The sequence below is a fragment of the Pseudopodoces humilis genome, chromosome 30, assembly GCF_049639895.1.
Source record: "Pseudopodoces humilis isolate 2021_Gansu_Grassland_sample_001 chromosome 30, ASM4963989v1, whole genome shotgun sequence".
NCBI lineage: Eukaryota > Metazoa > Chordata > Aves > Passeriformes > Paridae > Pseudopodoces > Pseudopodoces humilis.
In genome coordinates, this window is record NC_142229.1 from 4395284 (window position 1) to 4422578 (window position 27295).

The 27295-nt window shown below is 60.7% G+C and overlaps 1 protein-coding gene and 1 pseudogene across 2 annotated transcripts; both read left to right on the forward strand.

Moving 5' to 3' along the window:
• The first annotated feature begins 8 nt into the window (after window positions 1-8).
• Window positions 9-27295, forward strand: TET3 (tet methylcytosine dioxygenase 3). Of its 2 annotated transcripts, XM_088068290.1 has the most exons (10): window positions 9-119; window positions 16175-18404; window positions 19699-19789; window positions 20373-20466; window positions 20777-20985; window positions 21666-21816; window positions 22166-22255; window positions 22357-22494; window positions 22839-23175; window positions 23492-27295. In XM_088068290.1, exons 2-10 carry the CDS (start codon window positions 16220-16222, stop codon window positions 25222-25224), a joined length of 5028 nt encoding a protein of 1675 aa, XP_087924416.1. In that variant the 5' UTR covers window positions 9-119; window positions 16175-16219; the 3' UTR covers window positions 25225-27295. The 2 variants fall into 2 exon arrangements, with proteins under 2 accessions (XP_087924416.1, XP_087924415.1); XM_088068289.1 differs by lacking the exon at window positions 9-119 and having other exon boundaries at window positions 16145-18404.
• LOC148182432 (uncharacterized) lies at window positions 6354-14989 on the forward strand (annotated as a pseudogene).

Below are 27295 nucleotides of genomic sequence, written 5' to 3' on the forward strand. Positions count from 1 at the left end.
TGCAGCGGGGCGGCGGTGAGGGAGCGCGGAGGAGAGGGAGACAAGATGGCTTCCTCCTGAGGGCCGGCGCCGTGCGGGGCCGGCGGGGGCTGCGGGGGCAGCGCGGGGGCAGCGGCGAGGTAAGCGCACCCCTTCCCCACAAAAAACACTCCCTGTGCACCCCCCGACACCCCCAAAAAACCCCGATCGAGCCCCGGCTTTGCGGGGCGCTGCGGGGGAGGTTAAAGGCCGCCTCCCCCCCCCCCCCCACCCGCGGTGCGGCCGGCCCCGGGTGGCCGCGAGGCCACAGCGGCGGGGCCGGGGGAGGGCCCCGCGCCCCCGCCCCCGTTTTGGGGCTGTTTTTCCTTCTTTTATCCTTTTCCTTTCCCTCCGGCATCGCGTCGTGGGGAGTGGGGGGGGGGGGGAGGGGAAGGTGGGGGGGTGGTGTTAGGTAGGGGTGGGAGGGCCACACACCGTAAGGTGCACCCCCCTTCACCCCACATCGCTATTCCCCCGTGTGCTCCTCGCCTTTATTAACCATTATTTCTATAAACCCATCCCGGCCGTCCCCCAAAATGTGCTGAGCTCAGAGGTGCGGCGGGGTGATGCCAACAAGGGCGATGAGGCTCCCCGCCGTGACGTCACCGTGACGTCACCGGTGGCAGCTGTCATCCCTCGGTGTGACGAGGGACCGGGGGTCCGGCTCGGGCTCCCCCCGCTTTTTCCACCACGGAGGTGGCCACAAAAAAAAAAAAACCAGCTCCTCCTCAAGGTGGGGGTATCATTATTTTGGTTATCCCATCGCCAAGAGCGGCGCGGTTTTGGCAGTTTTGGCACCCGAGCGGCTGCGGGTGCTGGTGGCTTCCAGGGGACGTCGCCGAGGTCAGGGGGACGGCATTGCCAAAAAATAAAAATAATCGTGCGGCCGGCACGAAGTTTGGAGTCGGCGGTGAGCGGCTTTTGGCAGCACGTGTTTTCGCAGGGATGGGGATGCTTTTGGATGCGGCCGCCAACGCCGGAGCTGCCTCCGGAGCGGCAGATGCTGTGCCAAAAAAATAATCAGAAATCGTATTAAGAGCCCGTGGCAGGTGCTGGGGCGGTGGGTTCCCAGCTGGGATGAGGTCGGTTCTGAGCTGGGATGCGGTGGGTTCTGAGCCGGGATGAGGTCGGTTCTGAGCTGGGATGAGGTCGGTTCCCAGCCGGGATGAGGTCGGTTCCCAGCCGGGATGAGGTTGGTTCCCAGCCGGGATGAGGTCGGTTCCAAGCTGGGATGAGGTCGGTTCCCAGCCGGGATGAGGTCGGTTCCGAGCTGGGATGAGGTCGGTTCCCAGCCGGGATGTGGTCGGTTCCAAGCTGGGATGCTGTCGGTTCCCAGCCGGGATGTGGTCGGTTCCGAACTGGGATGAGGTCGGTTCCCAGCCGGGATGAGGTCGGTTCCCAGCCGGGATGCTGTCGGTTCCCAGCTGGGATGAGGTCGGTTCCGAGCCGGGATGAGGTCGGTTCCAAGCTGGGATGCGGTGGGTTCTGAGCCGGGATGCTGTCGGTTCCGAGCCGGGATGCTGTCGGTTCCAAACTGGGATGAGGTCGGTTCCGAGCTGGGATGCTGTCGGTTCCGAGCCGGGATGCTGTCGGTTCCGAACTGGGATGAGGTCGGTTCCCAGCCGGGATGAGGTCGGTTCCGAGCCGGGATGCTGTCGGTTCCGAACTGGGATGAGGTCGGTTCCGAGCCGGGATGCTGTTGGTTCGAGGTCGGTTCCGAGCCGGGATGCTGTCGGTTCCGAACTGGGATGAGGTCGGTTCCGAGCCGGGATGCTGTCGGTTCCGAACTGGGATGCTGTCGGTTCCAAGCTGGGATGCTGTCGGTTCCGAACTGGGATGCTGTCGGTTCCAAGCTGGGATGAGGTCGGTTCCGAGCCGGGATGAGGTCAGTGAGCGATCCCGAGGTTGCATCATGCTGGGAAGGGCTGGGAGCAGAGTCCTCGCAGGTTGTTACGGTGGCCCCATAAACGAGGCCCGCTCTTGGCCTTTGGCACCTCGTTAGCTGCGAGGAGGTTTGTTTTGCGGATTGCCCGACATGGACTCTTTTTCGCAGGTAATTAAGGGGGAAGGTGGCTCCAAAGAGGAGACGGTGGGGTCTGGGGAAGTGTGTTTCCCCAGAATTTTGGCCTTTCCTTTGAGGAGCTTTGCTGGCCCAACTGGGAATGGAGATGGCAAAGTGGTGGCACGATGGCTCTGGGACACATGGTTGTGCTTTGGGTCTGTGTCCCAAAAAGCCCTAGCTGGGGTGTCCCTGGTGCTGGCACACTGGGAGTGAGCTGTCCCCATGGCACTGGGGTCCTCAGTCCCCTGCCTGCATATGCTGAAATCCCCAGTCCCTGTCCCCATGGCACCGGGGTCCTTAGTCCTGGTTCTGCATGTGCTGCAGTCCCCAGTTCTTGTCCCCCATGGCATTGAGGTCCCCAATCCCCTTCTGGCATGTGCTGCAGTCCCCAGTTCTTGTCCTCACGGGGTCCCCAGTGCCCTGTCTGCATGTGCTGGGGTGCCTGGTCCCTGTCTCCATGCCGTTGGGATATTCAGACTCCTTCCTGCACGTACCAGTGTTCCCAGTCTCCCTTCCCACATTATCGGAGTCCTTTGCTGGTGTGTGCTGGGATCCCTGCTCCCCATCCGTGTGACATCGGTGTGCTCAGTCCCCTGCCTGTGTGTCCCCTGTCCCTGTGGCACTGTGTGTCACTGTCCCCATAGCACTGGGGTTCCCTGTGGCACTTTCCCAATCCCTATCCCTGCTCCATCAGGATCCCTGGTCTCGTTTGTGTGTGTGTCCCCATCCCTATGGCAGCGTGTCCCTTGTCCCCCACCTGTGCACGTGTGGGTCCCTGCTCCCTGTTTCTGCAGTGCTGGCATTCCTAATCCCTTTCCTTGTCCCCATTCCCATGCCATTGGTGTCCCCAGTCCCTTCCCATGCCATTGATGTCCCCAGTCCATTCCCTGAGTGGACAGGGCTCCCCTGTCCCCATTCCCATGCCATTGGTGTCCCCATTCCCCTGCCATTGGTGTCCCCAGTCCCCATTCCCCTGCCATTGGTGTCCCCAGTCCCTTCCCTGCGTGGACAGGGCTCCCCTGTCCCCATTCCCCTGCCATTGGTGTCCCCAGTCCCTTCCCTGCGTGGACAGGGCTCCCCTGTCCCCATTTCCATGCCATTGGTGTCCCCAGTCCCTTCCCATGCCATTGGTGTCCCCTGTCCATTCCCTGAGTGGACAGGGCTCCCCTGTCCCCATTCCCCTGCCATTGGTGTCCTCATTCCCCTGCCATTGGTGTCCCCAGTCCCTTCCCTGCGTGGACAGGGCTCCCCTGTCCCCATTCCCCTGCCATTGGTGTCCCCATTCCCATGCCATTGGTGTCCCCTGTCCCCATTCCCCTGCCATTGGTGTCCCCAGTCCCTTCCCTGTGTGGACAGGGCTCCCTTGTCCCCATTCCCCTGCCATTGGTGTCCCCATTCCCCTGCCATTGGTGTCCCCAGTCCCTTCCCTGCATGGACAGGGCTCCCTTGTCCCCATTTCCATGCCATTGGTGTCCCCAGTCCATTCCCATGCCATTGATGTCCCCAGTCCCTTCCCTGCGTGGACAGGGCTCCCCTGTCCCCATTCCCCTGCCATTGGTGTCCCCTGTCCCCATTCCCCTGCCATTGGTGTCCCCAGTCCCTTCCCTGCGTGGACAGGGCTCCCCTGTCCCCATTCCCGTCCCCCTGGGGTCCCGGTGCTCTTCCTGCCTGTGCTGGGCTCCCTTGTTCCTGTGACATTGGGGTTCTCGGTCCCAGCACGTGCCAGCTGTCCCTGTGGCACTGGGGTCCCCATTCCCTGTCCCCACCATGTCCCTTGCTCCACGTGTGCTCGGGGAGTCCTCTCAAGGGGATGTCACGAAGGGGCCAGCACCAAAACCCACTGTCCCCGTCCCCTGGCTGTCCCCAGTGCAGGTGGGGATGAGAGAGATGCCCCCAGATCCCTCCTGGGGACATCCCTCTGCTCCCTCCTCTGCCAGCGCTTTAATCTCGGTGCTTTGAGCTCTGTGTAAAAGGGTGCCAGACCATTTCTGAGGATGAAAGAGCTTTTTTTATTTATCCACCCCGCTCCCCGGGCCGGCATCCAAGGGGAGATGAAATGAAACGGGAAGAGGCTGGAGGTGAAACAGCTGCGATCAGCTCCGTCCCCGCTCCACATCTGCCCGCCACACCGCTGCCAGCCCCGCAAACCCAGCTCAGCCCCAATTTTCTCCTCTGTCCTGGGGCCAAAATCCCGTTTTCCTGGCCTGGGATTTGCAGGCAGGGCTGTCGGAGGGAGCTGTGTCACGGGGACAATGCAGCGTGTTTGTTTGCTACAGCTAAAATGGCAGTTCTTAAGAGGAAAAAAAAAAAAGAGAGCGAGAGCGAAGTGCTTCTGTACATCCAGTCACCGCATCTTTTGATTAAATGAGATTTTGCTGTCGAAGGGGGGAGCTGGGGACCACGAGCTCCTGAGCCTGCAGTTCCCATCGCAGCCAAGTGAGGGGAAAAAAAAAAATTCTGAACCACCCTGAGCCATGAAAATGCTGTTTAAAGAAAATAAAAAAGGATTGGAGCGAGTTGTGGTGGGATGGAGCAGGGAATGGGGAGCTGGAGGAGGAGGAGTGAGGGGCTCCGAAGATCCTGAGCCTCTGAGGAGCCTGGTGGTGTCGTAATTAAAGCCTCTGCACTTCAGGCCTTGCGTTGAAGCCACTGCAGTTAAAGCTCAGGCGCCTAAATCCGCACCAATTAACGCCGTTGCAATTAAAACCCTGGCACTTAATTAACGCCGTGGCTGTACCAGCCCTGGTGGCAGTGCTGGCTTCTCCCAGCCGTGCCAGGCGTCTCCATGAGTCTCCCTGGTGTTGGAGCAGACTGGGAACGCGTTGCTGGCACACTGGGAACAGCCTGTCTGTCCTTTGGATCACACCGGGATCACACCGGGATCACACCGGGATCACACTGGGAACAGCCTGTCTGTCCTTTGGATCACACCGGGATCACACCGGGATCACACCAGCATCACACTGGGAACAGCCTGTTTGTCCTTTGGATCACACCGGGATCACACTGGGAACAGCCTGTCTGCCCTCTGGATCACACTGGGATCACACCAGGATCACACTGGGAACAGCCTGTCTGCCCTCTGGATCACAGCGTGATCACAGCGTGATCACACCGGGATCACACCGGGATCACACTGGGAACAGCCTGTCTGTCCTTTGGATCACACTGGGATCACACTGGGAACAGCCTGTCTGCCCTCTGGATCACACCGGGATCACACTGGGATCACACCGGGATCACACCGGGATCACACCGGGCTCACACCGGGCTCACACCAGGATTCACACTGGGATCACACCGGGATCACACCGCCTGCTCTCTGGATCACACCGGGATCACACCAGGATCACACTGGGAACAGCCTGTCTGTCCTTTGGATCACACCAGGATCACACCGGGATCACACCAGGATCACACCGGGATCACACCGGGATCACACCGGGATCACACCGGGATCACACCAGGATCACACCGGGCTCACACCAGGATCACACCGGGATCACACCGGGATCACACCGGGCTCACACCGGGATCACACCAGGATCACACCGGGCTCACACCGGGCTCACACCGGGATCACACCGGGATCACACCGGGATCACACCGGGATCACACCGCCTGCTCTCTGGATCACGCTGCCTGCCCGCACACGGCTTTTTTTAGGTTTGCAAACACGACGGCCCCGTGCACGCGCCGCTTCCCCCGCTCCTTCCCTGTGAGTCATCACCCACCGGGGCCGGGGAATCATCACCGGGGAATCATCACCGGGACCGGGGAATCATCACCCCCCGTGTCACCGGGGCTGGGGAACCATCACCGGGGAATCATCACCCCCCGTGTCACCGGGACCAGGGAATCATCACCGGGGAATCATCACTGGGACCGGGGAATCATCACCCCCCGTGTCACCAGGAAATCATCACCGGGGCCGGGGAATCATCACCGGGACCGGGGAATCATCACCCCCCGTGTCACCGGGGCCGGGGAATCATCACCGGGGAATCATCACCGGGACCGGGGAGTCATCACCCCCCGTGTCACCGGGGCCGGGGAATCATCACCGGGGAATCATCACCGGGGCCGGGGAATCATCACCCCCACCACCGGGGCCGGGGAAGCCGGAGGCGGCATTGGCGCTTTCCCCCCCGTGGTGCCGCTGACCCCAGCGAGGAGGGGAAGGAAAAAAAAAAAGGCCAAATCAGACTCTTTTTTTTTTTTTCTGTTTTTTCTGTTCTTTCACCGTTCCCGTTTCTGTTTTTCTCTGCGGAGGATGCGGGTGGCGACCGTGGCTGTGGGTGGTCCGTGGTGAGGTGTTTTTGGAGAGGACCCGGCGCTGGTTGGAGTGTGGGAAGAGTTGAAACATCCCCGGATTCCCCGTTTTCCTCCCCCTTTGTCGGTTGCATTCGTGTAGCGTTGGACCGAAGGCGATGCCGGTCGGTGCGGTTTTGGGGGATGGCTGTGAAAAAGCTAAATGAGACCCCAAAATGTTGGCAGAGGTGCTGGCAGGAGATTCCCGGGGGCCCGGCAGTGCCAAACCCCCGCGCTGAGCTCATGGGCTGAGGTGGCTCTGGTGACTCAGCAGTGCCGGTGCTGACTCAGCAGCCCCAGCCCCCAGGGAAGCAGTGGGATAACGGGAGAGCTTGGAATTTTTGGGTAGAAAAAGGGACTTCTTTGTACGGCGCTCTGCGGTTTGCTGATGCCGAGCCAATATCCGCGCTGCCAACACGTTTTCCTCCCCGTGCGCTTTCCTCCAGCTTTGGGAAAGTGATTTCATCCAAAGGGGTCGCTTCTCCCACCTGCCGCGAGATGTTTTTCCCCCACGGGAAAACGGGTCGTGGTGGCAAAACCAGCTCCGGGTTTGGCAGGGGCGGCGTTTTCCCTTGCTCCCAGATGGGGCAGGGCCCGGCTCCCACTCATCTCCCGGCTCCTGCCCGCCGGCCGTCGCGCCGCCGACTTGCCCGTGCTTGTGGGAGGGCGGCGGCACACGCGGTTCCTCTCCTCCTCCTCCTCCTCCTCCTCCTCTGCAGAAGGTCGGGCTCTGCGGCGGCGTGAGGAACCCCACGTCCTGGGGAGGGTGGGCACGGCAGCATCCCCCAGGTATGAGAGGATGGGGGAGACCTGGAGTGGGGCTGAGCACCCGTGGGTGGCACATCCCTGACTGGTACCTGGGGACCAGGAGGGTGCAGGGGCTCCTCCTCCTCTGTTCAAATCGCGGGGGTAAAGCCTTGAAAAGCGGGGTGCAGTTTGGTCAGCGCGTGGCTGTGGAAAACCTTTCCTCCTTGCTCCTCAAAATGTGCCTTTTTCTCCTGAAAAGTGCAAAGCCGTCGGTGGGGTGGACATGTCCCTGCTGGGGCTGGAGGGGCCAGGAGGGGACACAGCCTGCTCCTGTGGGGAATGCTGGCAGCAGGGCTGGGAAATTGGGCTGGAGGGGATGGGAAATGGAGCTGGGCCGGGTGAGAGATGAGGAGAGGCCCCAGACCTTTCCTGTGCAGAGCCCATGTGCTTCCACTTCCTTTCCATGTGGGTCCTCTTCCTTCCCTGCCCCTGTCGCCTTCCTCCTTGCCCCTTTCCCGTTCTTCCCCTTGTTTCCCTTCCTCCCCATCCCCATCTTCCTTTCCTATCCCCACTTCCCCTCCTTGCCCATCCCCTTTCTCCCATTTCTTCTTTTCTTTCCTTCCCTTTTTCCTTTCTCCCCATTTCTCTTCATTCCCTTCTTCTCCTTCCCTATCCTCTTTTCCCCTTCTTTCCCTTCACCTTGCCTTTCTCCTTTCCCTTCATCTCCTTCCCCTTATTCTCCTTCCACTTCCCTCTTCCCCTTCCTCTGCCTCCTCCCCTTCCTCTTCCCCTTCCTCTCCATCCCTCCTTTCCCTTCCCCAGGCCCGGAGCAGGCGCGGTGATTCAGCCTTGCCAATCTGGGAGCCGGCACGAGAGGAGCCAGCTGTGTTTAGGGGGAAAAAAAAAACCGCTTCAAGAAACAAAAATAGTCCCGTCGGGTTTTGTTGGCTTTTTAAAACTCCTCCTTTACCCTTTCAAGAGCTCGGCTCCCTCGCTGTCCGCCCGGAGCCGGCAGCCTGACGCGGCTCCGAGCTGTGCCAAGCCTTTCCCCCTGCCCTGGCCAGCTGGCGGCTCCTGGCTCGGCTCCGTGCCACTGCTGGGGACACACGCCGCGGCTTGGCCGCGGTACCCGGCTTCCCAAAATCCGCTCCGCTGGGAGCATCCGCTGGGAGCATCCGCTGGGAGCATCCGCTGGGAGCATCCGCTGGGAGCAGTCTGCAGTGCTGAGCATCCCTGAGTGTGCCTGTCCTGAGTGTCCCTGCCCTGAGTGTGCCTGTCCTGAGTGTGCCTGTCCTCAGGGTCTGTGTCCTGAGTGTCCCTGTCCTGAGTGTGCCTGTCCTGAGTGTCCCTGCTCTGTGTCCCTGTCCTGAGTGTCCCTGCCCTGAGTGTGCCTGTCCTCAGGGTCCCTGTCCTGAGTGTCCCTGTCCTGAGTGTCCCTGCCCTGAGTGTCCCTGTCCTGAGTGTCCCTGCCCTGAGTGTGCCTGTCCTGAGTGTCCCTGCTCTGTGTCCCTGTCCTGAGTGTCCCTGTCCTCAGGGTCTGTGTCCTGAGTGTCCCTGTCCTGAGTGTGCCTGTCCTGAGTGTCCCTGCTCTGTGTCCCTGTCCCGAGTGTCCCTGTCCTGAGTGTCCCTGCTCTGTGTCCCTGTCCCAAGTGTCCCTGCTCTGAGTGTCCCACTCCCAGTGTCCCTGTCCCAAGTGTCCCTGTCCTGAGTGTCCCTGTCCTGAGTGTCCCTGTCCCAAGTGTCCCTGTCCTGAGTGTCCCTGTCCCAAGTGTCCCTGTCCTGAGTGTCCCTGTCCTGAGTGTCCCACTCCCAGTGTCCCTGCTCTGTCCCTGTCCTGACTGTCCCTGCCCCAAATGTCCCTGCCCTGAGTGTCCCTGCTCTGTGTCCTGACCCCAAACATCTTCACTCTGAGCATCCCCCCTCCAAACATTCCAACCCCAAGCCCTCACCAAGCATTCCCGCTTCCAACATCCCCTTGCTGAGCGTTCCTGATCGCAAGAACCCTCACCCCGAACACCCCAACCCCGAGCATCCCCACTGTCGAGCGTTCCCACCCTGAGCATCCATTCCCCAGCCCTCCTGACCCCGAACATCCCACCTCAACCATCCCTTCCAAAAGGAAATTACTTTTCCTGGAGGAAACGAGGCGGTTGGAGGTGGGAACAAATCCTTTTTTCCACCTTGGAAAAAATCCTCCATCTCTCTCGGAAGCCCCCGGTACTGGTGGGATGTCGGTGCAGGAGCTGGGAGTGGGACAATGTCACGTTTGACCGGCTCATCACACCCCAAAGGAGAAGGGAAAGGGGGTGGAATGGTTGCTCCAGCGCTGTCCAGAGAGGGTTGTGATCATGGGGGTCCCCCAAAATTGCTCCTGGGACTGGAGTAAAGCAGAGCCGAGCTTCCCACAGCGTAAATGAGCTCAGCTCCCTCAGCATCGCCGTTATTCCGGCTTTTCTCCAGGCTAAATGAGGACAGGAGCGAGCAGCTCAGCCCCAGCGCTGGGGTCAGCCGGGGCCATGGAAACAGCTTGGAAAACAAGGCGGGAGAGGCGGCTGCGGCCGCTCGCGGCGGCGAGAGGCAGCGGGACCGCGAGCCGTGGGTACCCCGGGGGAGCCAGGGGGGGAACCGGGGGGCTCTCACCGCTTGGCCTTCCCAGATTTCCTTAAATTTCCCTTTCCAGAGGCATCGAGTTGGATGTAGGTCACCTGCTCCTCTCCGGCTGGCAGCTGGGGGTTGTGCTGATGGGTTGGGATCGGGAAGGGGTTTCCCATCTCTTGGGGTCTGGAGGTGCAGCACGGTGTTCACCAGGAGAATCATTCCTGGTGGGATTGTGCGTGTGATTCCTGCAGTGCTCGCCAGGAGAGTCATTCCTGGTGGGAATGTGCGTGTGATTCCTGCAGTGCTCGCCAGGAGAATCATTCCTGGTGGGATTGTGCGTGTGATTCCTGCAGTGCTCGCCAGGAGAATCATTCCTGGTGGGATTGTGCGTGTGATTCCTGCAGTGCTCGCCAGGAGAATCATTCCTGGTGGGAATGTGCGTGTGATTCCTGCAGAATTCCCGTCCCTGGCACGGCCCTCTGGAGTCAGCAGCACCGCGGGTTGTTATTGTAGGGTCTCCAGCGTTCAGGGCTTCCCCCGGCGGTGCCCCCAAGCCGCCATCCCAAGCGAGGATGCCCGGGGTTGTTGCCAGAGGAGGAAAACCACAATCCGAGTGCCGGAGCTGGCCGGGCTCCACCGGAGCGGGGCCGGCAGCCAAAATTCCCTCTTGGCCGGCCCGTGCCGCCGGCTGGCAGCGGCTCCCGGTGACCTCCGCAGCTGCCGGCCGTGCCCTCGCCGCAGCCCCGGCACACGGTGCCCCCAAAGCCACGCCGGTGCCACCAAGGTGGCTCAGCATTCCCACCGAGCTTCCTCCGCGCTCCTCTGGCCCCCAAACTCTTCACTTTTATTCAAACCGTGGGGTTTTCGCAGTGGGGTGACATCAAACGTCCGCTGTGCGTGCGCCGAGCTGCTCCGTTCTCCGCTGGCTCCCGACCCGTTTGGCTCCCGCCGAGGGGTTTAACAAAATCCCAAAAGATTTATTTTTGGGGAGTTTTTGGGGTCCTGGCGTGGGGAATCACATTTGGGAGGATGAGGGATTTAAAATCCATTTCCCTGCTGGTTTTGGGTGGGTTTAGTTTGGTGTTTTGTACCAGCAAAGGGTTGAAAGGAATCATTTGGAAAAGTGAAAAAGGGGAAAAATAAAGGGATGTGAGGAGGATGGATGGATGGATGGACGGACGGACAGGGTGTCTGTCTGTCCCACCAGGGACACAACTTCTCCCTGTTTTTTGGCTCAGTTTGATCCTGCTTTGGGATTTGGATTTATAGGGCTGTGGAATATCCAGATTCCTGACCATATAGGATGTCTGGGTCGCTGGATCTATAGGGTTGCTGGCTATATAGGACTCAGGAATTTAGGGCTGCTGGTTGTTTAGGGTGGGTATATGGGATTGTGGAACATGTTTTGCTGGATATATCGCTTCCTGGCTTGCTGGATGTATAGGATTGCTGATTTTATAGGGCTGATGGATATATAGGGTGCTGGATGGATAAAGCTGCTGGATGTTGTTGCATATATGGACTGTTGGCCATATAGGATTGTTGGATGTGTAGGTCCCTCGCTTGGCTGCACAGGATGTTTAGGGTTGCTGGATATGTGGGATTGTGGAATATTTAAGGCTATATAATATTTATATAATATATATATATATATAATATTTAACGAATGATTAAGCTGCTGGATATGCAAGAGATTGCTGATTGTGTAGGGGTTTTGTGGATGTACGGGTTCCTGGTTGTATAGGTTATATAGGGTGGGGGGATGTATAGGATCGCTGGATTTGTGGGTCACTGGATCTATGGGGCAATTGGATCTATAGGGCAGTGGATCTCTGGGGCAGTGGATCTGTGTGTCCGTGTGTCCATCCGTGTGTCCGCGTGTCCGTGTGTCTGTGTGTCCGTGTGTCCATCCGTGTGTCCGCGTGTCCGTGTGTCTGTGTGTCCGTGTGTCCATCCGTGTGTCCGTGTGTCTGTGTGTCCGTGTGTCCGTGTGTCTGTGTGTCCGTGTGTCCATCCGTGTGTCCGTGTGTCTGTGTGTCCGTGTGTCCATCCGTGTGTCCGCGTGTCCGTGTGTCTGTGTGTCCATGTGTCCATCCATGTGTCCGTGTGTCCATCCGTGTGTCTGTGTGTCCATGTGTCCATCCGTGTGTCCGCATGTCTGTGTGTCCATGTGTCCATCCGTGTGTCCGTATGTCCATCCGTGTGTCCGCGTGTCCGCGTGTCCGTGTGTCCGTGTGCCCATTGGTCTGTGTGTCCGTGTGTCCGTGTGTCCACGTGTCCATCCACCCGCGTGTCCGTGTGTCCATCCGTGTGTCCGCGTGTCCGTGTGTCCGTGTGTCCGTGTGCCCATTGGTCTGTGTGTCCGTGTGTCCGTGTGTCCACGTGTCCATCCACCCGCGTGTCCGTGTGTCCATCCGTGTGTCCGCGTGTCCGTGTGTCCGTGTGTCCGTGTGCCCATTGGTCTGTGTGTCCGTGTGTCCGTGTGTCCACGTGTCCATCCACCCGCGTGTCCGTGTGTCCACCCGTGTGTCCGCATGTCCGTGTGTCTGTGTGTCTGTGTTCCCATTGGTCTGTGTGTCCATGTGTCCGTGTGTCCATCCACGTGTCCGCGTGTCCGTGTGTCCATCGGTCCGTGTGTCCGTGTGTCCGTGTGTCCGTGTGTCCATTGGTCTGTGTGTCCGTGTGTCTGTGTGTCCATCCACCCGCGTGTCCGTGTGTCCATCCATGTGTCCGTGTGTCCATTGGTCCGTGTGTCCGTGTGTCCATCGGTCCCTGTGTCCCTGTGTCCCTGTGTCCGCGTGTCCGCGTGTCCGTGTGTCCGCGTGGGCGTGTGTCCATCCGTGTGTCCTTCCATCCGCATGTCCGTGTGTTCACCCGCGTGTCCGCGTGTCCGTGTGTCCATCGGTCCGTGTGTCCCTGTATCCCTGTGTCCGCGTGTCCGTGTGTCCGCGTGTCCGTGTGTCCGCGTGTCCCTGTGTCCGTGTGTCCGCGTGTCCGCGTGTCCGTGTGTCCGTGTGTTCACCCGCGTGTCCGCGTGTCCGCGTGTCCGTGTGTCCGCGTGTCCGTGTGTCCATCCGTGTGTCCATCCATCCGCATGTCCGTGTGTTCACCCGCGTGTCCGCGTGTCCGTGTGTCCATCGGTCCGTGTGTCCCTGTATCCCTGGGTCCGCGTGTCCGTGTGTCCGCGTGTCCCTGTGTCCGTGTGTCCGTGTGTCCCTGTGTCCGTGTGTCCGCGTGTCCCTGTGTCCCTGTGTCCGTGTGTCCGTGTGTCCGCGTGTCCGTGTGTCCGTCCTTGGCCGGCCGGTCCGTACGTGCGCTGTGTCCCGGCACTAATGGCTCCCGCAGCCGGTTTGGCAGGGGAGGGGGGCGGGGAGGGCCGGGGCTGCCGCGGGGGCTCCCCGGGCCCCGCCCCTTCTCTCCTCCCGGGACGGTCCCGCCGCCGCCCGCGGCTTCTCCCTGCACACCCGTGAGTGCCGGAGCCGTCCCGAGCCCCGGCAGCGCGTCCGTCCGTGCGTCCGTCCGTGCGTCCGTCCGTGCGTCCGTCCGTGTGTCCGTCCGTGTGTCCGTCCGTGTGTCCGTGTGTCCATCCGTGTGTCCGTCCGTGCGTCCGTCCGTGCGTCCGTCCGTGTGTCCGTCCGTGTGTCCGTCCGTGTGTCCGTGCATCCATCCGTGTGTCCATCCGTGTGTCCATCCGTGTGTCCGTCCGTGTGTCCATCCGTGTGTCCGTGTGTCCATCCGTGTGTCCGTCCGTGTGTCCGTCCGTGTGTCCATCTGTGTGTCCGTGTGTCCATCCGTGTGTCCGTGTGTCCATCCATGTGTCTGTGTGTCCGTGTGTCCATCCGTGTGTCCGTGTGTCCGTGTGTCCATCCGTGTGTCCGTGTGTCCATCCGTGTGTCCGTGTGTCCATCCGTGTGTCCGTGTGTCCGTGTGTCCATCCGTGTGTCCGTGTGTCCATCCGTGTGTCCGTGTGTCCGTGTGTCCATCCGTGTGTCCATCCGTGTGTCCGTGTGTCCGTGTGTCCGTCCGTGTGTCCGTGTGTCCGTGTGTCCATCCGTGTGTCCGTGTGTCCATCCGTGCGTCCCGGCCGAGCCGGGAGCGGCTCCGGACCATTCCCAGGGAGCTGGAAACGCTCCAAGCCTTGCTCAGCCTCTGCGCTTATTCATTTATTTTGTATTTTTTTTTATTATTATTTTTTTCCCATCCTTCCCTCCGTTTCAGCCGTTTAAACTCGGAGGGGGATGGTGTGGGTGGAGAGGGGTGAAAGTAAAAACAAAATAGAGGGAAAAAATAAATGTTTTTGTCCTCACGGGGGTTTTTCTCCCCTTTTATAGCGCCCCGAGGATGCAGAAGGGGATGTGCGGGAGCACCTGAGTTAACCCGAGCCATATCGCTTGGTTTTCTTTATTTGAATTAATTTCCTCCCCGGTTTTTATCCTTTCCCGGGGCGAATGGAAGGAGGTTTTTGAACAGGCAGGACTCTTTTCCGAGGAAAATAAGGCGGAGGAATTGTTACCCACGGCAGCGAAGGGGGAGATTGCTGCGGATGCCTCGGGATGGGGAGGGGGGATCGATTTTTGGGGAAAAGCTGCGAGGTGTTTCCATCTCCCAGGAACAAAAGGAGCTGGATGGCAGAGCCAGGGAAAAAAAAATTATATATATATATATATTTTTAGTGGATATATTGTATATGTGTGTGTGTGTTTGTGTGTGTGTGAAGTTTTGTTTCCCTCCACTGATGTGGGGAAGGTTGTGGCTTTCGGGTTAACCCCTTAGGAGCAGCGGGGGATGTTTTCTCTCTCCTTTAATTCACACCACGAACTATTTTCCGGCATTCCCAGCCCGCTTCCATAACCCAGTTTACGCCATGGAGCAGTGCAAAGGTGCCTCGGCTGATTTTTGGGGCTCCCCCTTCCCTTTCCCAGCAGGTTCCTCCTTGGGGAAACCCTTGGGGCCGCAGGTTTGCCATCCTTTCCCCGAGCTGGCATCAGCCCCGCGACTCTTCGGGGCACCACCGTGTCCCCCCGAGCCCTTGGGGGGGTTCATCTCCCCGGCACTTGGGGAAAATCCCCTTTGGCTGGGCAGGAGGAGGAGGAGGAGGAAGATGACGGCGTGGGAAGGCCGGGCGAGGCTGGCTTTGCAAAGGAGAGCGGAGGCGTGCTGTCCCCACCCTGCCCGGGCTGCGCTTTCTCCCCAGACCTGCCGGACCGGTCCCATCGCTGCCGGCTCCGCCGAAAGGCACCGGAGCCCCTCTAAAAGCCCCACGGGGCGATGCCGGAGTGGAGACGGAGCGATCCGCAGCAGCGCTGTGTTCCCCCGGGGGTTTTCACCGCCGGGGAAGAAGGGGATTTTTGGAAAGAGTCGCGCTGGGAGTGGTTCCTCCGCGGTTTCGCCGGAGTCAGCAGCGTTCTTATCTCTCCAGCCTAGCGTTCTTATCTTTCCAGCGTGGCTCTGCTCACGCTCTCACCGCCAAGGGTGAAGGACTCTGCGCCGAAGCCGTGGTGCTTGAAGGGTTAAAAAGGGCACTTTTGGACTCCGGCTTAACTCGGAGCTGCAACTTTGTATTTCGGGTCTCCCCACGAGTCTGAGCCGCGATCCTTCCCACCAGCCAGCGCCGTCCAGAGGCAGGAAACTCTGCCCACAGCCTCTGCTTGCTTTGGCGTGGTTTTTCCAGTGAACTTTGCCGTATTTTTAGCTTGCCGGAAGCTCCCCCTGGTTATCACAAACGGCTCGATGCGCTGCTCAAATCCCCGCTGCCGAGGTGGGACAGAAAGAGCCCCTCCATCCCTGGTGGATCCCCTTGGAGGGTGTTCATCGGGGTGTCCAGCGCACATTTGGGGTGTTGGGTTCCCTGGGTGCCACCACCTGGCTCTGGGTGGGTTTTCTGTGTGTCCCTGGCGCGGCAGCGGTGCCACCAGCACTGCCGGGAGCCCTGGCCAGCCGTGTTCATACAGACACGAGGTTATTTGAGGTGAAAGAACCCCTGGCACCGGCGTAGCCAACTCGGCGTCTTCCTGCCGTGCCGCGGCTCCCCGGCGCAGGGCTGCTCCCGGCCAGGATGTTCACTCCTGGCAAGGCTCCAAAATCCCCCCTTTCCTCCTTCTCTGGGGGCAAACCGTGTCACCGCAGCCAGGGACGCCCTCGCTGGGTGATGGAAATCCCGAACGCTGCCGTGAGCGATTTCGAAAGCCGGTGGCGGGGTGGGGACGTGGGTGGAGAGCGGCCGCCTTCCGAGCCGAGCTGCTCCTCGCTCAGCCGGGCAGACCCCGCTTGGCTTTGCCGGTGACGATCGGTTTCTCGCGTGGCTCGTCTGTGTTTTCATCCCCCCAGTCAGAAAAAAAGAGACTGGGAAAAGAGAACTAAAGGGAACAGAGGGGAAAAAAAAAGGTTTGGGGGCGATGGCACGTGGGGATGGATATTCACATCTGTCTCTCCTCGCAGACAGGTTCGGCGGGCGACGCGTTTGATGGACCCAGCAGAAGCCAAATGGAAGAAGGGCCAATTAATTATGTGGAAGAAAGGCGGCTGAAGGAGGGCAGCGGGCTCAGCCTGGCGAATGGGGGCCGGCCGGAGGTGGGGGGTACGGTGCTGATGGAGCCCAGCGGCTGGTCGCCGGGCCAGCCGCCCGCCACTGGCAAAGCCCACTTGGAAGACGTCCGGAACCTGGTGGCCTTTTCAGCGGTGGCCGAAGCCGTTTCCTCCTACCGGCTCCCGCTGCCGGGGTCGCCGTCGCTGCTGTACGAGAAGTTCGACTCGGAGATGAGCCGGGGCGGGCTGGGCACGGCAGACGGGGTGCCGCGGGGAGAGGACCTGCACGCCCTCAAGGCCGCCCTGGCTTTGGCCAAGCACGGTGTGAAGCCCCCCAACTGCAACTGCGACGGCCCCGAGTGCCCCGACTACCTGGAATGGCTGGAGCAGAAAATCAAGACGGCTCTCGGAGAAGAGCTGGCATCACCGCGGCCCCGCTCCGCCGCCGTCCCACCGCCTCCTCCTCCCCCAGAAGGTGCTATCGACCCCCAGCCGGTGCCTGAGGCTGCCGAGCCGTGCCCGCCCGACGGCCTCCCCTTTTCCCAGAGCGCGTTGACCATCGCCAAGGAGAAGAACATCAGCCTGCAGACCGCCATCGCCATCGAAGCCCTCACGCAGCTCTCGGCCGCTCTGCCCCAGCCCGCGGGCGATGGGCAGCCCCCGCCGCCGCCGCCGCCGCCCGCCGTCCCCTTCGCCCCCGGCCCCCTCGGCCCGCCGGGGGCCGCGTGGCAGCGAGGGGACGAGCCCCGATACCCGCCAGAACCGGGAGCAGCACCTGAGCCATTTTTCGGCGCGGCACCTCCGCGGGGGAACTTCGCGGCCTCTTGGGGGCTGGAGGCCGAGGGGGCAGCGGGGGCTGGAGACCCCATGGCAGAGCTGGAGCAGCTGCTGGGTAACGCCGACAACTACATCAAGGCGGCTTTCAAGAGACCCGAAGCGACGGCCGGCAAAGTGACAGCCCCCAAAACGGAACCCCCCGAGCGAGCAGCCAGCAAAGAAGCACCGGGCGGCCCCCATTTGCCATCGGCACCGCCGGAGCCCGACCTGCACAAGAAGACGCAGCTGGTCCTGCAGCAGCATCTCCACCACAAGCGCAGCCTCTTCCTCGAGCAAAGCCTGGCGACGGCGGCGGTGGCACCCCCAGACCGGCCCGGCGGCTGGTGGGCTCCCGGCACCCCGGCCGCGCCCCCCAAACCCTTCGAAAAGCAGCCCAAAGAGAAGAAGAAGAAAACGCCGCCCGAAAAGCCCCCACCGGCCAAACCTCTCCGCAAGCAAGTGCAGATCAAGAAGGCGAAGCAGAAGGACTCGCAGCCGCTCTTCCCGCCCCTCTGGCAGATCAGCCTGGAGGGGTTTCGGGCGCCCGCCGAACCCCCCGCCGAACCCCCCGCCGAAGAGATGCAAACGGAGCCGCCGCCGCCGCCGGCCTTCCCGCACCAGCCTCTTGCACTACCCCTGCCCTCCGCATGCCCCCCGCCACCAAAACCCCTGGACGGCGTCCCCCCGGCTTCCGACTCTCAGGAAAGGGGTGCCCCCGGGGGGGGCCCCCAAATTCACTCGGCGCCGGCGGGCTCGGCCGGCTCGGAGGAAGCGCCGGCTGCACCCCCGGCGGCCACCTCAGCCCCCATCATGGTGGATGACAAGTTGGAAGAGCTGATCCGACAATTTGAAGCTGAGTTTGGGGAGAATTTCAACCTGCCGCCCCCCGAAACGCCTGCGCTGCTCGCTCCTGGGGCTGCTGAGCTGCCGGGGGAGCCAGCACCAGCGCCTCAAGGGTCCCCCGCCGCCGCCGCCGCCGCCGCCCCGGCCCCGAGCAGCGCTCCCCAAGCCGGACCCAAAAGCATCTCTCCAGGGAAGGGGCTGCTGTCAGAGCCACCCTTCACTGCCCGCTCCCCCAAACAGATCAAAATCGAGTCTTCTGGTGCTATCACCGTGGTGTCTACCACGTGTTTTTACTCTGAGGAAAGCCAAAACCCGGACGTGGACGACGTCGACAGAACACCCACCAAGGACGAGGTGCCGCTGACGCCCACCCTGAGCGGCTTCTTGGAGTCTCCGCTGAAATACCTGGACACGCCGACCAAAAGCCTCCTGGACACCCCGGCCAAGAGGGCGCAGGCTGAGTTCCCCACCTGTGACTGCGTTGGTGAGCGAGCGGCCGCGCTGGGGGGTGGTGAGGAGGTGGCTTTGCAGGGTGGGATTATTGACCGTGGCACCAGCAAAGACCCCGTTTTTGGGGAGGTGAAACCCTGGTGCTGTGGAGCTCCCTTTTGTTTTCTTTTCTCCTCTCTTACATTTGGATGGAAATCTCGAGTCACTGCAGGGGTGGTGCTGGTGCGGGGTGCCGGTGCGGGGTTTGGATGAGCAGCAAAACCAAAGGAACGTTGGGTTTTCCTTCTATTTAACTTAAACCAGCTGAATCTCATGAATCCATGGTGGCCCCAGTGCCAAAATCCACCTAAACCTCCCTCTCACCTGGTTATTCCTGGTACTTTCAGCCAAATTAGCTGGTTCAGGTTGCTTTGAGTAACCCAAACTTTGATGCTTGTGCTTATCACTGGAGAAATACTTGCTGCTGCCTTCTTCGCTGGCCAATCCCACCGGGATGCATCGGAAAATCACCAAACTTTTGGATTTGTGGGGTTTTTTTTTGTGGTTTTTTCTTCGCTGCGTATTGGCATTTGTTAGACTTTGCAGCAAGTGCTAGAGAATTCCTACCCAGTCTGAGGGAGCTGGATATTCCCTCCCCAATATTTAGATTGGACCTGTGGGCTCCCCTGGGAGGATTTGGGGCATCCAGCTGGAAAAACGACCCTCTCACTGCTGGGAAGAGGAGGCCCAAGCTGCACTTGATTAGTGGGGTTTATGATTATTTATTTATTTGCTTGTAAATGGCAGCAGGAATGAGCCCAAACTCGGCAGAGAGGAGTTTCTGAAGCCGCCCAAACCCAGTCTCGGAGTTTGCCAGGAAAAGGTTTTGTTTAGGGGCTGGCAGAGGGGGGATTCCCCCCCTTCCCCTTCTCTGTTTTCTCAACTGTGGAAGAAATGCAGCAGGAGCCGGGCTCGCTGCTTTATTGGGTGCGGGTGCTGTAATAAAATGAGCCTTTTCCACACACCCCGTATTGATCCCTGTCTGGACAGCTGCAGCCCAGCTGAGCCCGGCTTTCTCCTCAGCCTGGCTCCTGGCCAGCTGGACACGACAGGAATGAAAATCAGGGCGGTGAGAGCAGCGATCAGCCCCAGCCGGCAGCACATCCCCGTGGGCTGGATGCTCGGCGCATCCCTCGCTTCCCCTTCGTGCCCTGGAAGCCGCCAGGGGTTTGGGGGCTGTTGGTTCTGGGGCTGTATCCCCGGTGTCCTGTATCCCCTGCATCCTTCGGGACAGCCAGCAAAGGTGCAAAGCCCAAAATCTCTGTCTGTCCCCGCTCCTGTGTCTGCAGAGCAAATCGTGGAGAAGGACGAGGGGCCGTATTACACCCACCTGGGCTCGGGGCCCACCGTGGCCTCCATCCGGGAGCTGATGGAGGAGCGGTAAGAGCCCCTCGCCGCAGGGCCCGGCACGGGGGCTGCGAGTGCAGGAGGGGCTGGGGTCCTGTCAGGGGTCTGGGGGCTTCAGAGAGTGAGTGGGGTCCTGTCAGGGGACTGGGGGCTTCAGAGAGCGAGTGGGGTCCTGTCAGGGGACTGGGGGCATGAGAGAGTGAGTGGGGTCCTGTCAGGGGAATGGGGGCTTCAGAGAGCGAGTGGGGTCCTGTCAGGGGACTGGGGGCTTCAGAGAGTGAGTGGGGTCCTGCCAGGGGTCTGGGGGCTTCAGAGAGCGAGTGGGGTCCTGCCAGGGGTCTGGGGGCTTCAGAGAGCGAGTGGGGTCCTGTCAGGGGTCTGGGGTCCTGTCAGGGGACTGGGGGCTTGAGAGAGCGAGTGGGGTCCTGTCAGGGAAGTGTGGGTTTGTGAGGGTGAGTGGGGTCCTGTCAGGGAAGTGTGGATTTGTGAGGGTGAGTGGGGTCCTGTCAGGGAAGTGTGGATTTGTGAGGTGAGTGGGGGCTCCTGAGAGGCCCACGAAGGCGAGTGGGGCTCCCGTGCGTGTGGGGCCGTGGGGCTGACGGCCGTCCCCCGGCAGGTACGGCGAGAAGGGCAAGGCCATCCGCATCGAGAAGGTCATCTACACGGGCAAGGAGGGCAAGAGCTCCCGGGGCTGCCCCATCGCCAAGTGGGTGAGTGCCTCTCGTCCCCGTGGCAGCCTCCCCGAGCTTGTCCCCTCCTGGGGACCAGGGCACCCCCGGCTGCCGTGGCCACAGTGGGCAGGGGAGGAGTTTTCAGGGCGACAGTGTCCATCCCCAGGGAAACCTGGCTTCCCACCCTCGGCACCTGTGGAACGGCAGCTCCCCAATCCCATGGTGGGAACGCAGCCTGGGGAACATGCCCAGCTCTGGGGAAGGCCCCAGGTCATCCTGGACACCCTTGTGGGACCCTCCCCGCCCCGGGAGGTGTTTACTGGTCTGACTCGGCCCCTCTGGTTGCCAGGTGATCCGCAGACACAACCAAGAGGAGAAACTGCTGTGCCTGGTGCGGCACCGGGCCGGCCACCACTGCCAGAACGCCGTCATCATCATCCTCATCCTGGCCTGGGAGGGCATCCCCCGCACGCTGGGGGACACGCTGTACCAGGAGCTCACCGACACCCTCACCAAGTACGGCAACCCCACCAGCCGCCGCTGCGGCCTCAACGACGAGTGAGTGACACCAGCCCGGGCTGGGGACGCGCGGCGGGAACGGGATGTGGGAGTGGGATGTGGGAATGGGATGTGGGAGTGGGATGTGGGAACGGGATGTGGGAATGGGATGTGGGAATGGGATGTGGGAACGGGATGTGGGAATGGGATGTGGGAATGGGATGTGGGAACTGGATGTGGGAATGGGATGTGGGAACGGGATGTGGGAATGGGATGTGGGAACGGGATGTGGGAATGGGATGTGGGAACGGGATGTGGGAATGGGATGCAGGAACAGGGTGTGGGAATGGGATGCAGGAATGGGATGTGGGAATGGGATGCAGGAAGGGGATGTGGGAACAAAGTGTGGGAACGGGATGTGGGAATGGGATGCGGGAACGGGATGTGGGAACGGGATGTGGGAATGGGATGCAGGAACAGGGTGTGGGAATGGGATGCAGGAACAGGGTGTGGGAATGGGATGCAGGAATGGGATGTGGGAACGGGATGCAGGAATGGGATGTGGGAATGGGATGCAGGAAGGGGATGCAGGAACAGGGTGTGGGAATGGGATGCAGGAACAGGGTGTGGGAATGGGATGCAGGAACAGGGTGTGGGAATGGGATGCGGGGTTCCCTCCCATTCCCAGACACCGCACGGCACCGGTGCTGACGCTCCTGCGCCGTGTCCCCCCTCCGCAGCCGGACCTGCGCGTGCCAAGGCAAGGACCCCAACACCTGCGGCGCTTCCTTCTCCTTCGGCTGCTCCTGGAGCATGTACTTCAACGGCTGCAAATACGCCCGCAGCAAAACTCCCCGCAAGTTCAGGCTGGTGGGAGACAATCCCAAAGAGGTGGGTGATGGGGTGGACAGCACCGGTGGGGTGGTGGTTTGGAGCTCCTTTCCTTTCAGGTCTCTGAAAATTGGATTCCTTGTGGGGTGTTTTATGGGCTAGAGAGATGAGGAGGAGAAAGGTGGAAAGAATGGGGCTTTTTTAGAATCCCAGGGAAGAGCCAGAGGGCTCTTTGGTCGAGTGGGTCGAAGCACAACAGACTTTGAGGCTGGAGGTTGAGCGGCCAGATCCTCACGAGGAATTTAAGATACCGTGGGAAGTGTTGGGTGCCGTGTGGTGTCTGTGGGCTCTGTCCCCAGTTCCATCCCTGAATCCCCCGGGTAATCTCCTCCCCTTTTCCCTACCGCAGGAAGAGCTGCTTCGGAGAAGCTTTCAGGACTTGGCCACCGAGGTTGCTCCGCTTTACAAGAGGCTGGCACCGCAAGCCTACCAAAACCAGGTCCTGGTCATGCCATCCCTCGGCGACGGCGGCCCCACGGCTGGAATGGGTGCGGGGTGGTGGCGTTGGGGATTTTGGGTGACCGGCTCCTCCTTCCACAGGTCACCAACGAGGACGTGGCGATCGACTGCCGGCTGGGCTTGAAGGAGGGGAGGCCGTTCTCGGGGGTGACAGCGTGCATGGACTTCTGTGCTCACGCTCACAAGGACCAGCATAACCTCTACAACGGCTGCACCGTGGTAAGCAGGAGCTGGGCAGGGCTGTTCGAGGTGCTCCCCACTTAATTTGGGGTGCTCCTGTTCGTGGGGCGTCATCCCCAGCTGTCCCACCCTCGTGGCTCCGTGTCTTCGGTGTGGGCACAGCTCACATGAGCTGCTCAGGTCTAACAGGAGCCAGCACCGACTTTTGTCCGACCCAAACCCCATGGGAGGTTTCCAAATTCCGGCTGGGATCAGAGCGGGCTGGGGGGATGCCAGGCTGGTGTGGCTTCACGCCAGTGTCGGGGAGAAATGGGAGGAGGTTTGGCTCGTCCAGCACGGGCCACATCCATCAGCATCCCACTGACAACACCTGCTCCGGCCAGGTCTGCACGCTGACGAAGGAAGACAATCGTGTGGTGGGGAAAATTCCCGAAGATGAGCAGCTGCACGTCCTCCCCCTCTACAAGATGTCCAGCACGGATGAGTTCGGCAGTGAGGAGAACCAAAACGCCAAGGTGGGCAGCGGGGCCATCCAGGTGCTCACATCCTTCCCCCGCGAGGTCCGCAAGCTGCCCGAGCCCGCCAAGTCCTGCCGGCAGCGGCAGCTGGAGGCCAGGAGAGCTGCTGCCGAGAGGAAGAAGCTGCAGAAAGAGAAGCTGATGACGCCGGAGAAGATCAAGCAGGAAGCGCTCGAGCTCCCCACACTCCAGCCAAATGCAGGTAACGGGGGCAGAGGTGAGGTGCTGCTGCCCCGAGCCGCCCGGAAAGCGCGTGAGGGGATGGGGACGCGGTCGGGGACTTTCTTGGGCTGCTGTGCCGTGCTCGTGGTGCTGGACGGCTCCTCTGTGGGTTTTTCACAAAGGTGCGAATCGATGCCGCTGCACCAGGTGATGGCAAGCGATGCCAACCTCTGCAGTTGGCTGCAAACCCATCACCGTGGCGCTTCCGAGTCTGGCCGAGTGCTTTGGGGTCCTGGCTCCCCTCCGGTGTCTTCCTCGGCCGGCGGGTCACAGGGGCTGTGTGTGCTGTCCCACAGGTATGGCGTTGAAAGGCGGGCTACCCCCGCAGCCGCTGAAACCTTCCATCAAGGTGGAACCCCAGAGCCATTACAACGCCTTCAAGTACAACGGCAACGCGGTGGTGGAGAGCTACTCGGTGCTGGGCAGCTGCCGGCCCTCCGACCCGTACAGCATGAACAGTGTTTACTCTTACCATTCCTACTATGCACAGCCCAATCTGCCTTCCGTGAACGGGTTTCATTCCAAGTTCGCGCTCCCCTCCTTCGGGTATTACGGCTTTTCCAGCAACCACGTGTTCCCCTCGCAGTTTCTCAATTACGGGGCGCCCGAGAGGAGCGGGAGCGGCTGGGTGAGCAACGGCTACGAGAAGAAGCCCGACGTGTCGGCGCTGCAGGAGAACCTCAACCACACCTATGGGAGCGGCAGTTTCCCTGAGCCCATCCCGCACGGCGTGCGGAGCAAAAACCATCACCAGCGCACCTACGAGCGAGCCAACCGCTACGCCAGCCAGCAGAAAGCAGCGGCGGCAACGGCCGGGGCGCACAGGACTAGCTCGGGCTCGGAGGAGGCGCCGTCGTTTGCACAGAACTGTTTCGGCAGCCGGCCCATCAAGCAGGAGCCTCCAGACCCCCCGCCCGCCATCGAGCCCCTTCCCAGCGCCGCGGCCGCGGCCGGCGCCGGCTTAACGCTGCCGGCCGTCCCCGCGCACGGCGCGGCACCGGAGCAGCGCTGGAGCCCCTTCAAGGCGCCGCGGGGCGCGGCTTCCCCCGAGAGGACTAGCACGGCCGAGGGCTCGTGGAGCGGGCTGGCGGCGGGCTCGGGCGGGCGGGAGAAGCTGAGCGCCTTCGACGCTGCCGTGCGCTTGCCGCCGCCGGAGAAGCAGTGGTCCAACGTCCTGGCGGGAGAGGCGGCGGCGCACGGCTCGGGCTTGCTGCCGAAAGCGTGGAGCCCCTGCAAGCTGGGAGAGACGGCGCTGGCTGGCACGGGCACCCCCAGCCTGCTGGGGTCACTGGGGTTCAGCTCGGCTCTGCCAGGGCTCCCCGGCTTCCCCGAGGAGCCCTGGGGCTCCGTGAAGGTGGAGGAGAGGAGGACGCCGGCACCCAGCCCGGGGCTGCCAGAGAAGCCGTGGGAGGCAGCGGCGGGCGAGAAGGGGGTGGCGGGACCCCGCCGGGAGAAGCCGTGGGACCCTTTTGGCCTGGAGGAGGATCTGCCTCCAGAGAAGGCGGTGAAGGAGGAAGAGGAAGAGGAGGAGGAAGAGGAGGAGGAAGAGGAAGAGGAGTGGTCGGACAGCGAGCACAACTTCCTGGATGAGAACATCGGCGGCGTGGCCGTGGCGCCAGCCCACGGCTCCATCCTCATCGAGTGCGCCCGCCGCGAGCTGCACGCCACCACCCCGCTGAAGAAACCCAACCGCTGCCACCCCACCCGCATCTCCCTCGTCTTCTACCAACACAAGAACTTGAACCAGCCCAACCACGGCCTGGCGCTGTGGGAGGCCAAGATGAAGCAGCTGGCGGAGCGGGCTCGGGCCCGGCAGGAGGAGGCGGCGCGCCTGGGGCTGCCGCCGGACGCCAAAGCCTTCGCCAAGAAGCGCAAGTGGGGCGGCGCCTTGGCGACCGAGGCGCCCAGCAAGGAGAGGAGGGACTCGGTCCCCACGCGGCAGGCGGTGGCCATCCCCACCAACTCCGCCATCACTGTGTCCTCCTACGCCTACACCAAGGTGACGGGCCCCTACAGCCGCTGGATCTGAGACGGAGGCGACCACCGTGGCCCCATCTTACCTCAACCCTCGGCGGCGCCGGAGCCCGGCGTTGCTTCGTGGTGCTTTCTCCTCGGGCGTGGGGGAGAAGAAAACAAAAAGTAAATAGACGAAAGCGAAGCGAAAACACAACAACCAGAAAAATAAAAATAAAAAAATAAAAATCAAAAAAAATCCAACCCCATAGGAAACGAACCCAACGGGAGCGGCGGAGCTGGCGCGGGCTCAGGCCGTCGGAGAGCTGCGCCCGGCGAGGAGTTGGCAAACCAAGCGAAAACTTGGTTGGAAAACCCAAGAGGAAAGATGCTGTTTGATGATTTTAGGTAATCTCATATTTATATCTCCATGTTTTTTAATCTAGCCTCGGATGAATTTCCTAGCGTCCTTTCGCAAAGGAGAGGTTTTTAATTCCACTTGAAACGGCCTGTTTGTTGGGTTTTATTTTATTTCATTTTTTACTCCGATGACAACGACGAAGCCGATCTTCAAAAGAGAAGCCAACATCGAAAAACCACCCTAATCATGAATCCAAACCAACCCGAACACCAAACCAGCTCAAAGGCAAGAGGTGACCCCCTCCAGCTCCGCCGCGGGGGCTGCAGGGACCGTGTGCTTTACCGTAAGCCGGACACGCTGAACATCCAATTATTTTTATTCCTAAAGGACCTAGAAAACACCAGTTTTGCAGCTGGAGGAATCCTTTCTCACAGCCAGCGGGCTGTCCCGGGACGGCGCGTCTCCGCTGGGTTCTGCCGCCCCGGCGGGATCGGTTCTGCCGCCACGGAGCAAGCCGGCGTCTCTCCCGGCGCCGGAGACCTCAGGACACGTCCGGGCTGGGGAACGCCGCTGCCGGGGGGCCGCGCTCGGGCTCGGACTTGGGGCTTCTTTGCCCACGGCCCCAGGGCGAGCGGCAGCGGCGGCGTCTCCGTAAGAGCCGACAGGACAAAAACAGAAGAAAAAAAAAAAAAAATATATAAAAAAAAATACAAAAACCAGGAAAAAAACCCCCACAAACCAACCCCAAACTGTGAATAGCGAGTGTTGCTCTCTGTACATCACTGTTGCTAAAGTCTGGTGCTTTCCGTCTCCGGGGGACTTTCTCCGTGCAATCGGCTCCGGGAAGAGCGAATCCCAAGACTTGACTGGCCAAAACCCCGCCGGGTCTGCCTTCCCTGCCGGTGCCGGCGAGCCGCGGCCAGCGCCGCCGGGGCTCGGTGCTCTTTCTCTCCCCGGGTGCCATCCCTCCTTCCTACGGATCACCGTTCTTCCCGCAAAAAAAAACAAAAAACAAACGAAACAAACCCAGAAACCCAACCCAGCAACGACAACAACCACGTGGTGCTTTTGGAACACTCTCAGTCCAGACTTCCCGCCCGGCGCTCGGCACCGGAGCCGCGCCGGGACAGACGGAGCGCGGCCGAGCTGCCCCGCGGCTCACCCGGGAGCGCGGCGTGGCCGGAGCCGTGGGGCCGGCGTCCCCCCGGGGTTTTTGTGGGGGGAGTCGTTGCTTTTGCACTTTTTGGTGCCTTTTGGAGAGCCAGCGAAGGCAGCGCCGACGCCGTCACCGTGCCGGGATCACCTCGTGTTTACTGTCACCCCTCCTTCCCTCGCGGCACGGATCAGCAGGATCTCGGTAAAACAGCCTGAACGTTTATGTGGTCTGATTTTAAACCTGTAAATAGGGAAAGAAATTTTTTTAAAAGCACTTTCACCTAGATTTAAAAAAAAAAAAAAAAAAAAAAGGAAAAAAAAAAAAAATGAAAGCGAAACTTAAAAAGCAAACAACTCCCCTCTTTCCTCTCCCCCCCACTCCCCCCAACTTGAAGCAGTATGTTTTAAACAAGATTATCGTGGGAGAACTGTAAATACTGGCAGAATATTTAACATGCTTCGTCCGTCCTTCATCATTAATTAATTTTTTTTTTAATTTTTATATTTTTTTTTTGGGGGGGGGTTCGTTTTTTAACCGTAATCTGTAAAATCGCGTATATTCGACAAGGAAACTCAACGAGCTATTCCCGCTTTTCTTATAAATACCCAATAGCATATCAGGATTGTAAGA

Coding starts and splice junctions, on each gene's coding strand:
- TET3 (XM_088068289.1), top strand. CDS start 16,145: ATGGATATTCACATCTGTCTCTCCTCGCAGACAGGTTCGGCGGGCGAC. Junction 20,986..21,665: donor CGCTGCGGCCTCAACGACGA/GTGAGTGACACC, acceptor CCCCCTCCGCAG/CCGGACCTGCGCGTGCCAAG. Junction 23,176..23,491: donor CACACTCCAGCCAAATGCAG/GTAACGGGGGCA, acceptor GCTGTCCCACAG/GTATGGCGTTGAAAGGCGGG.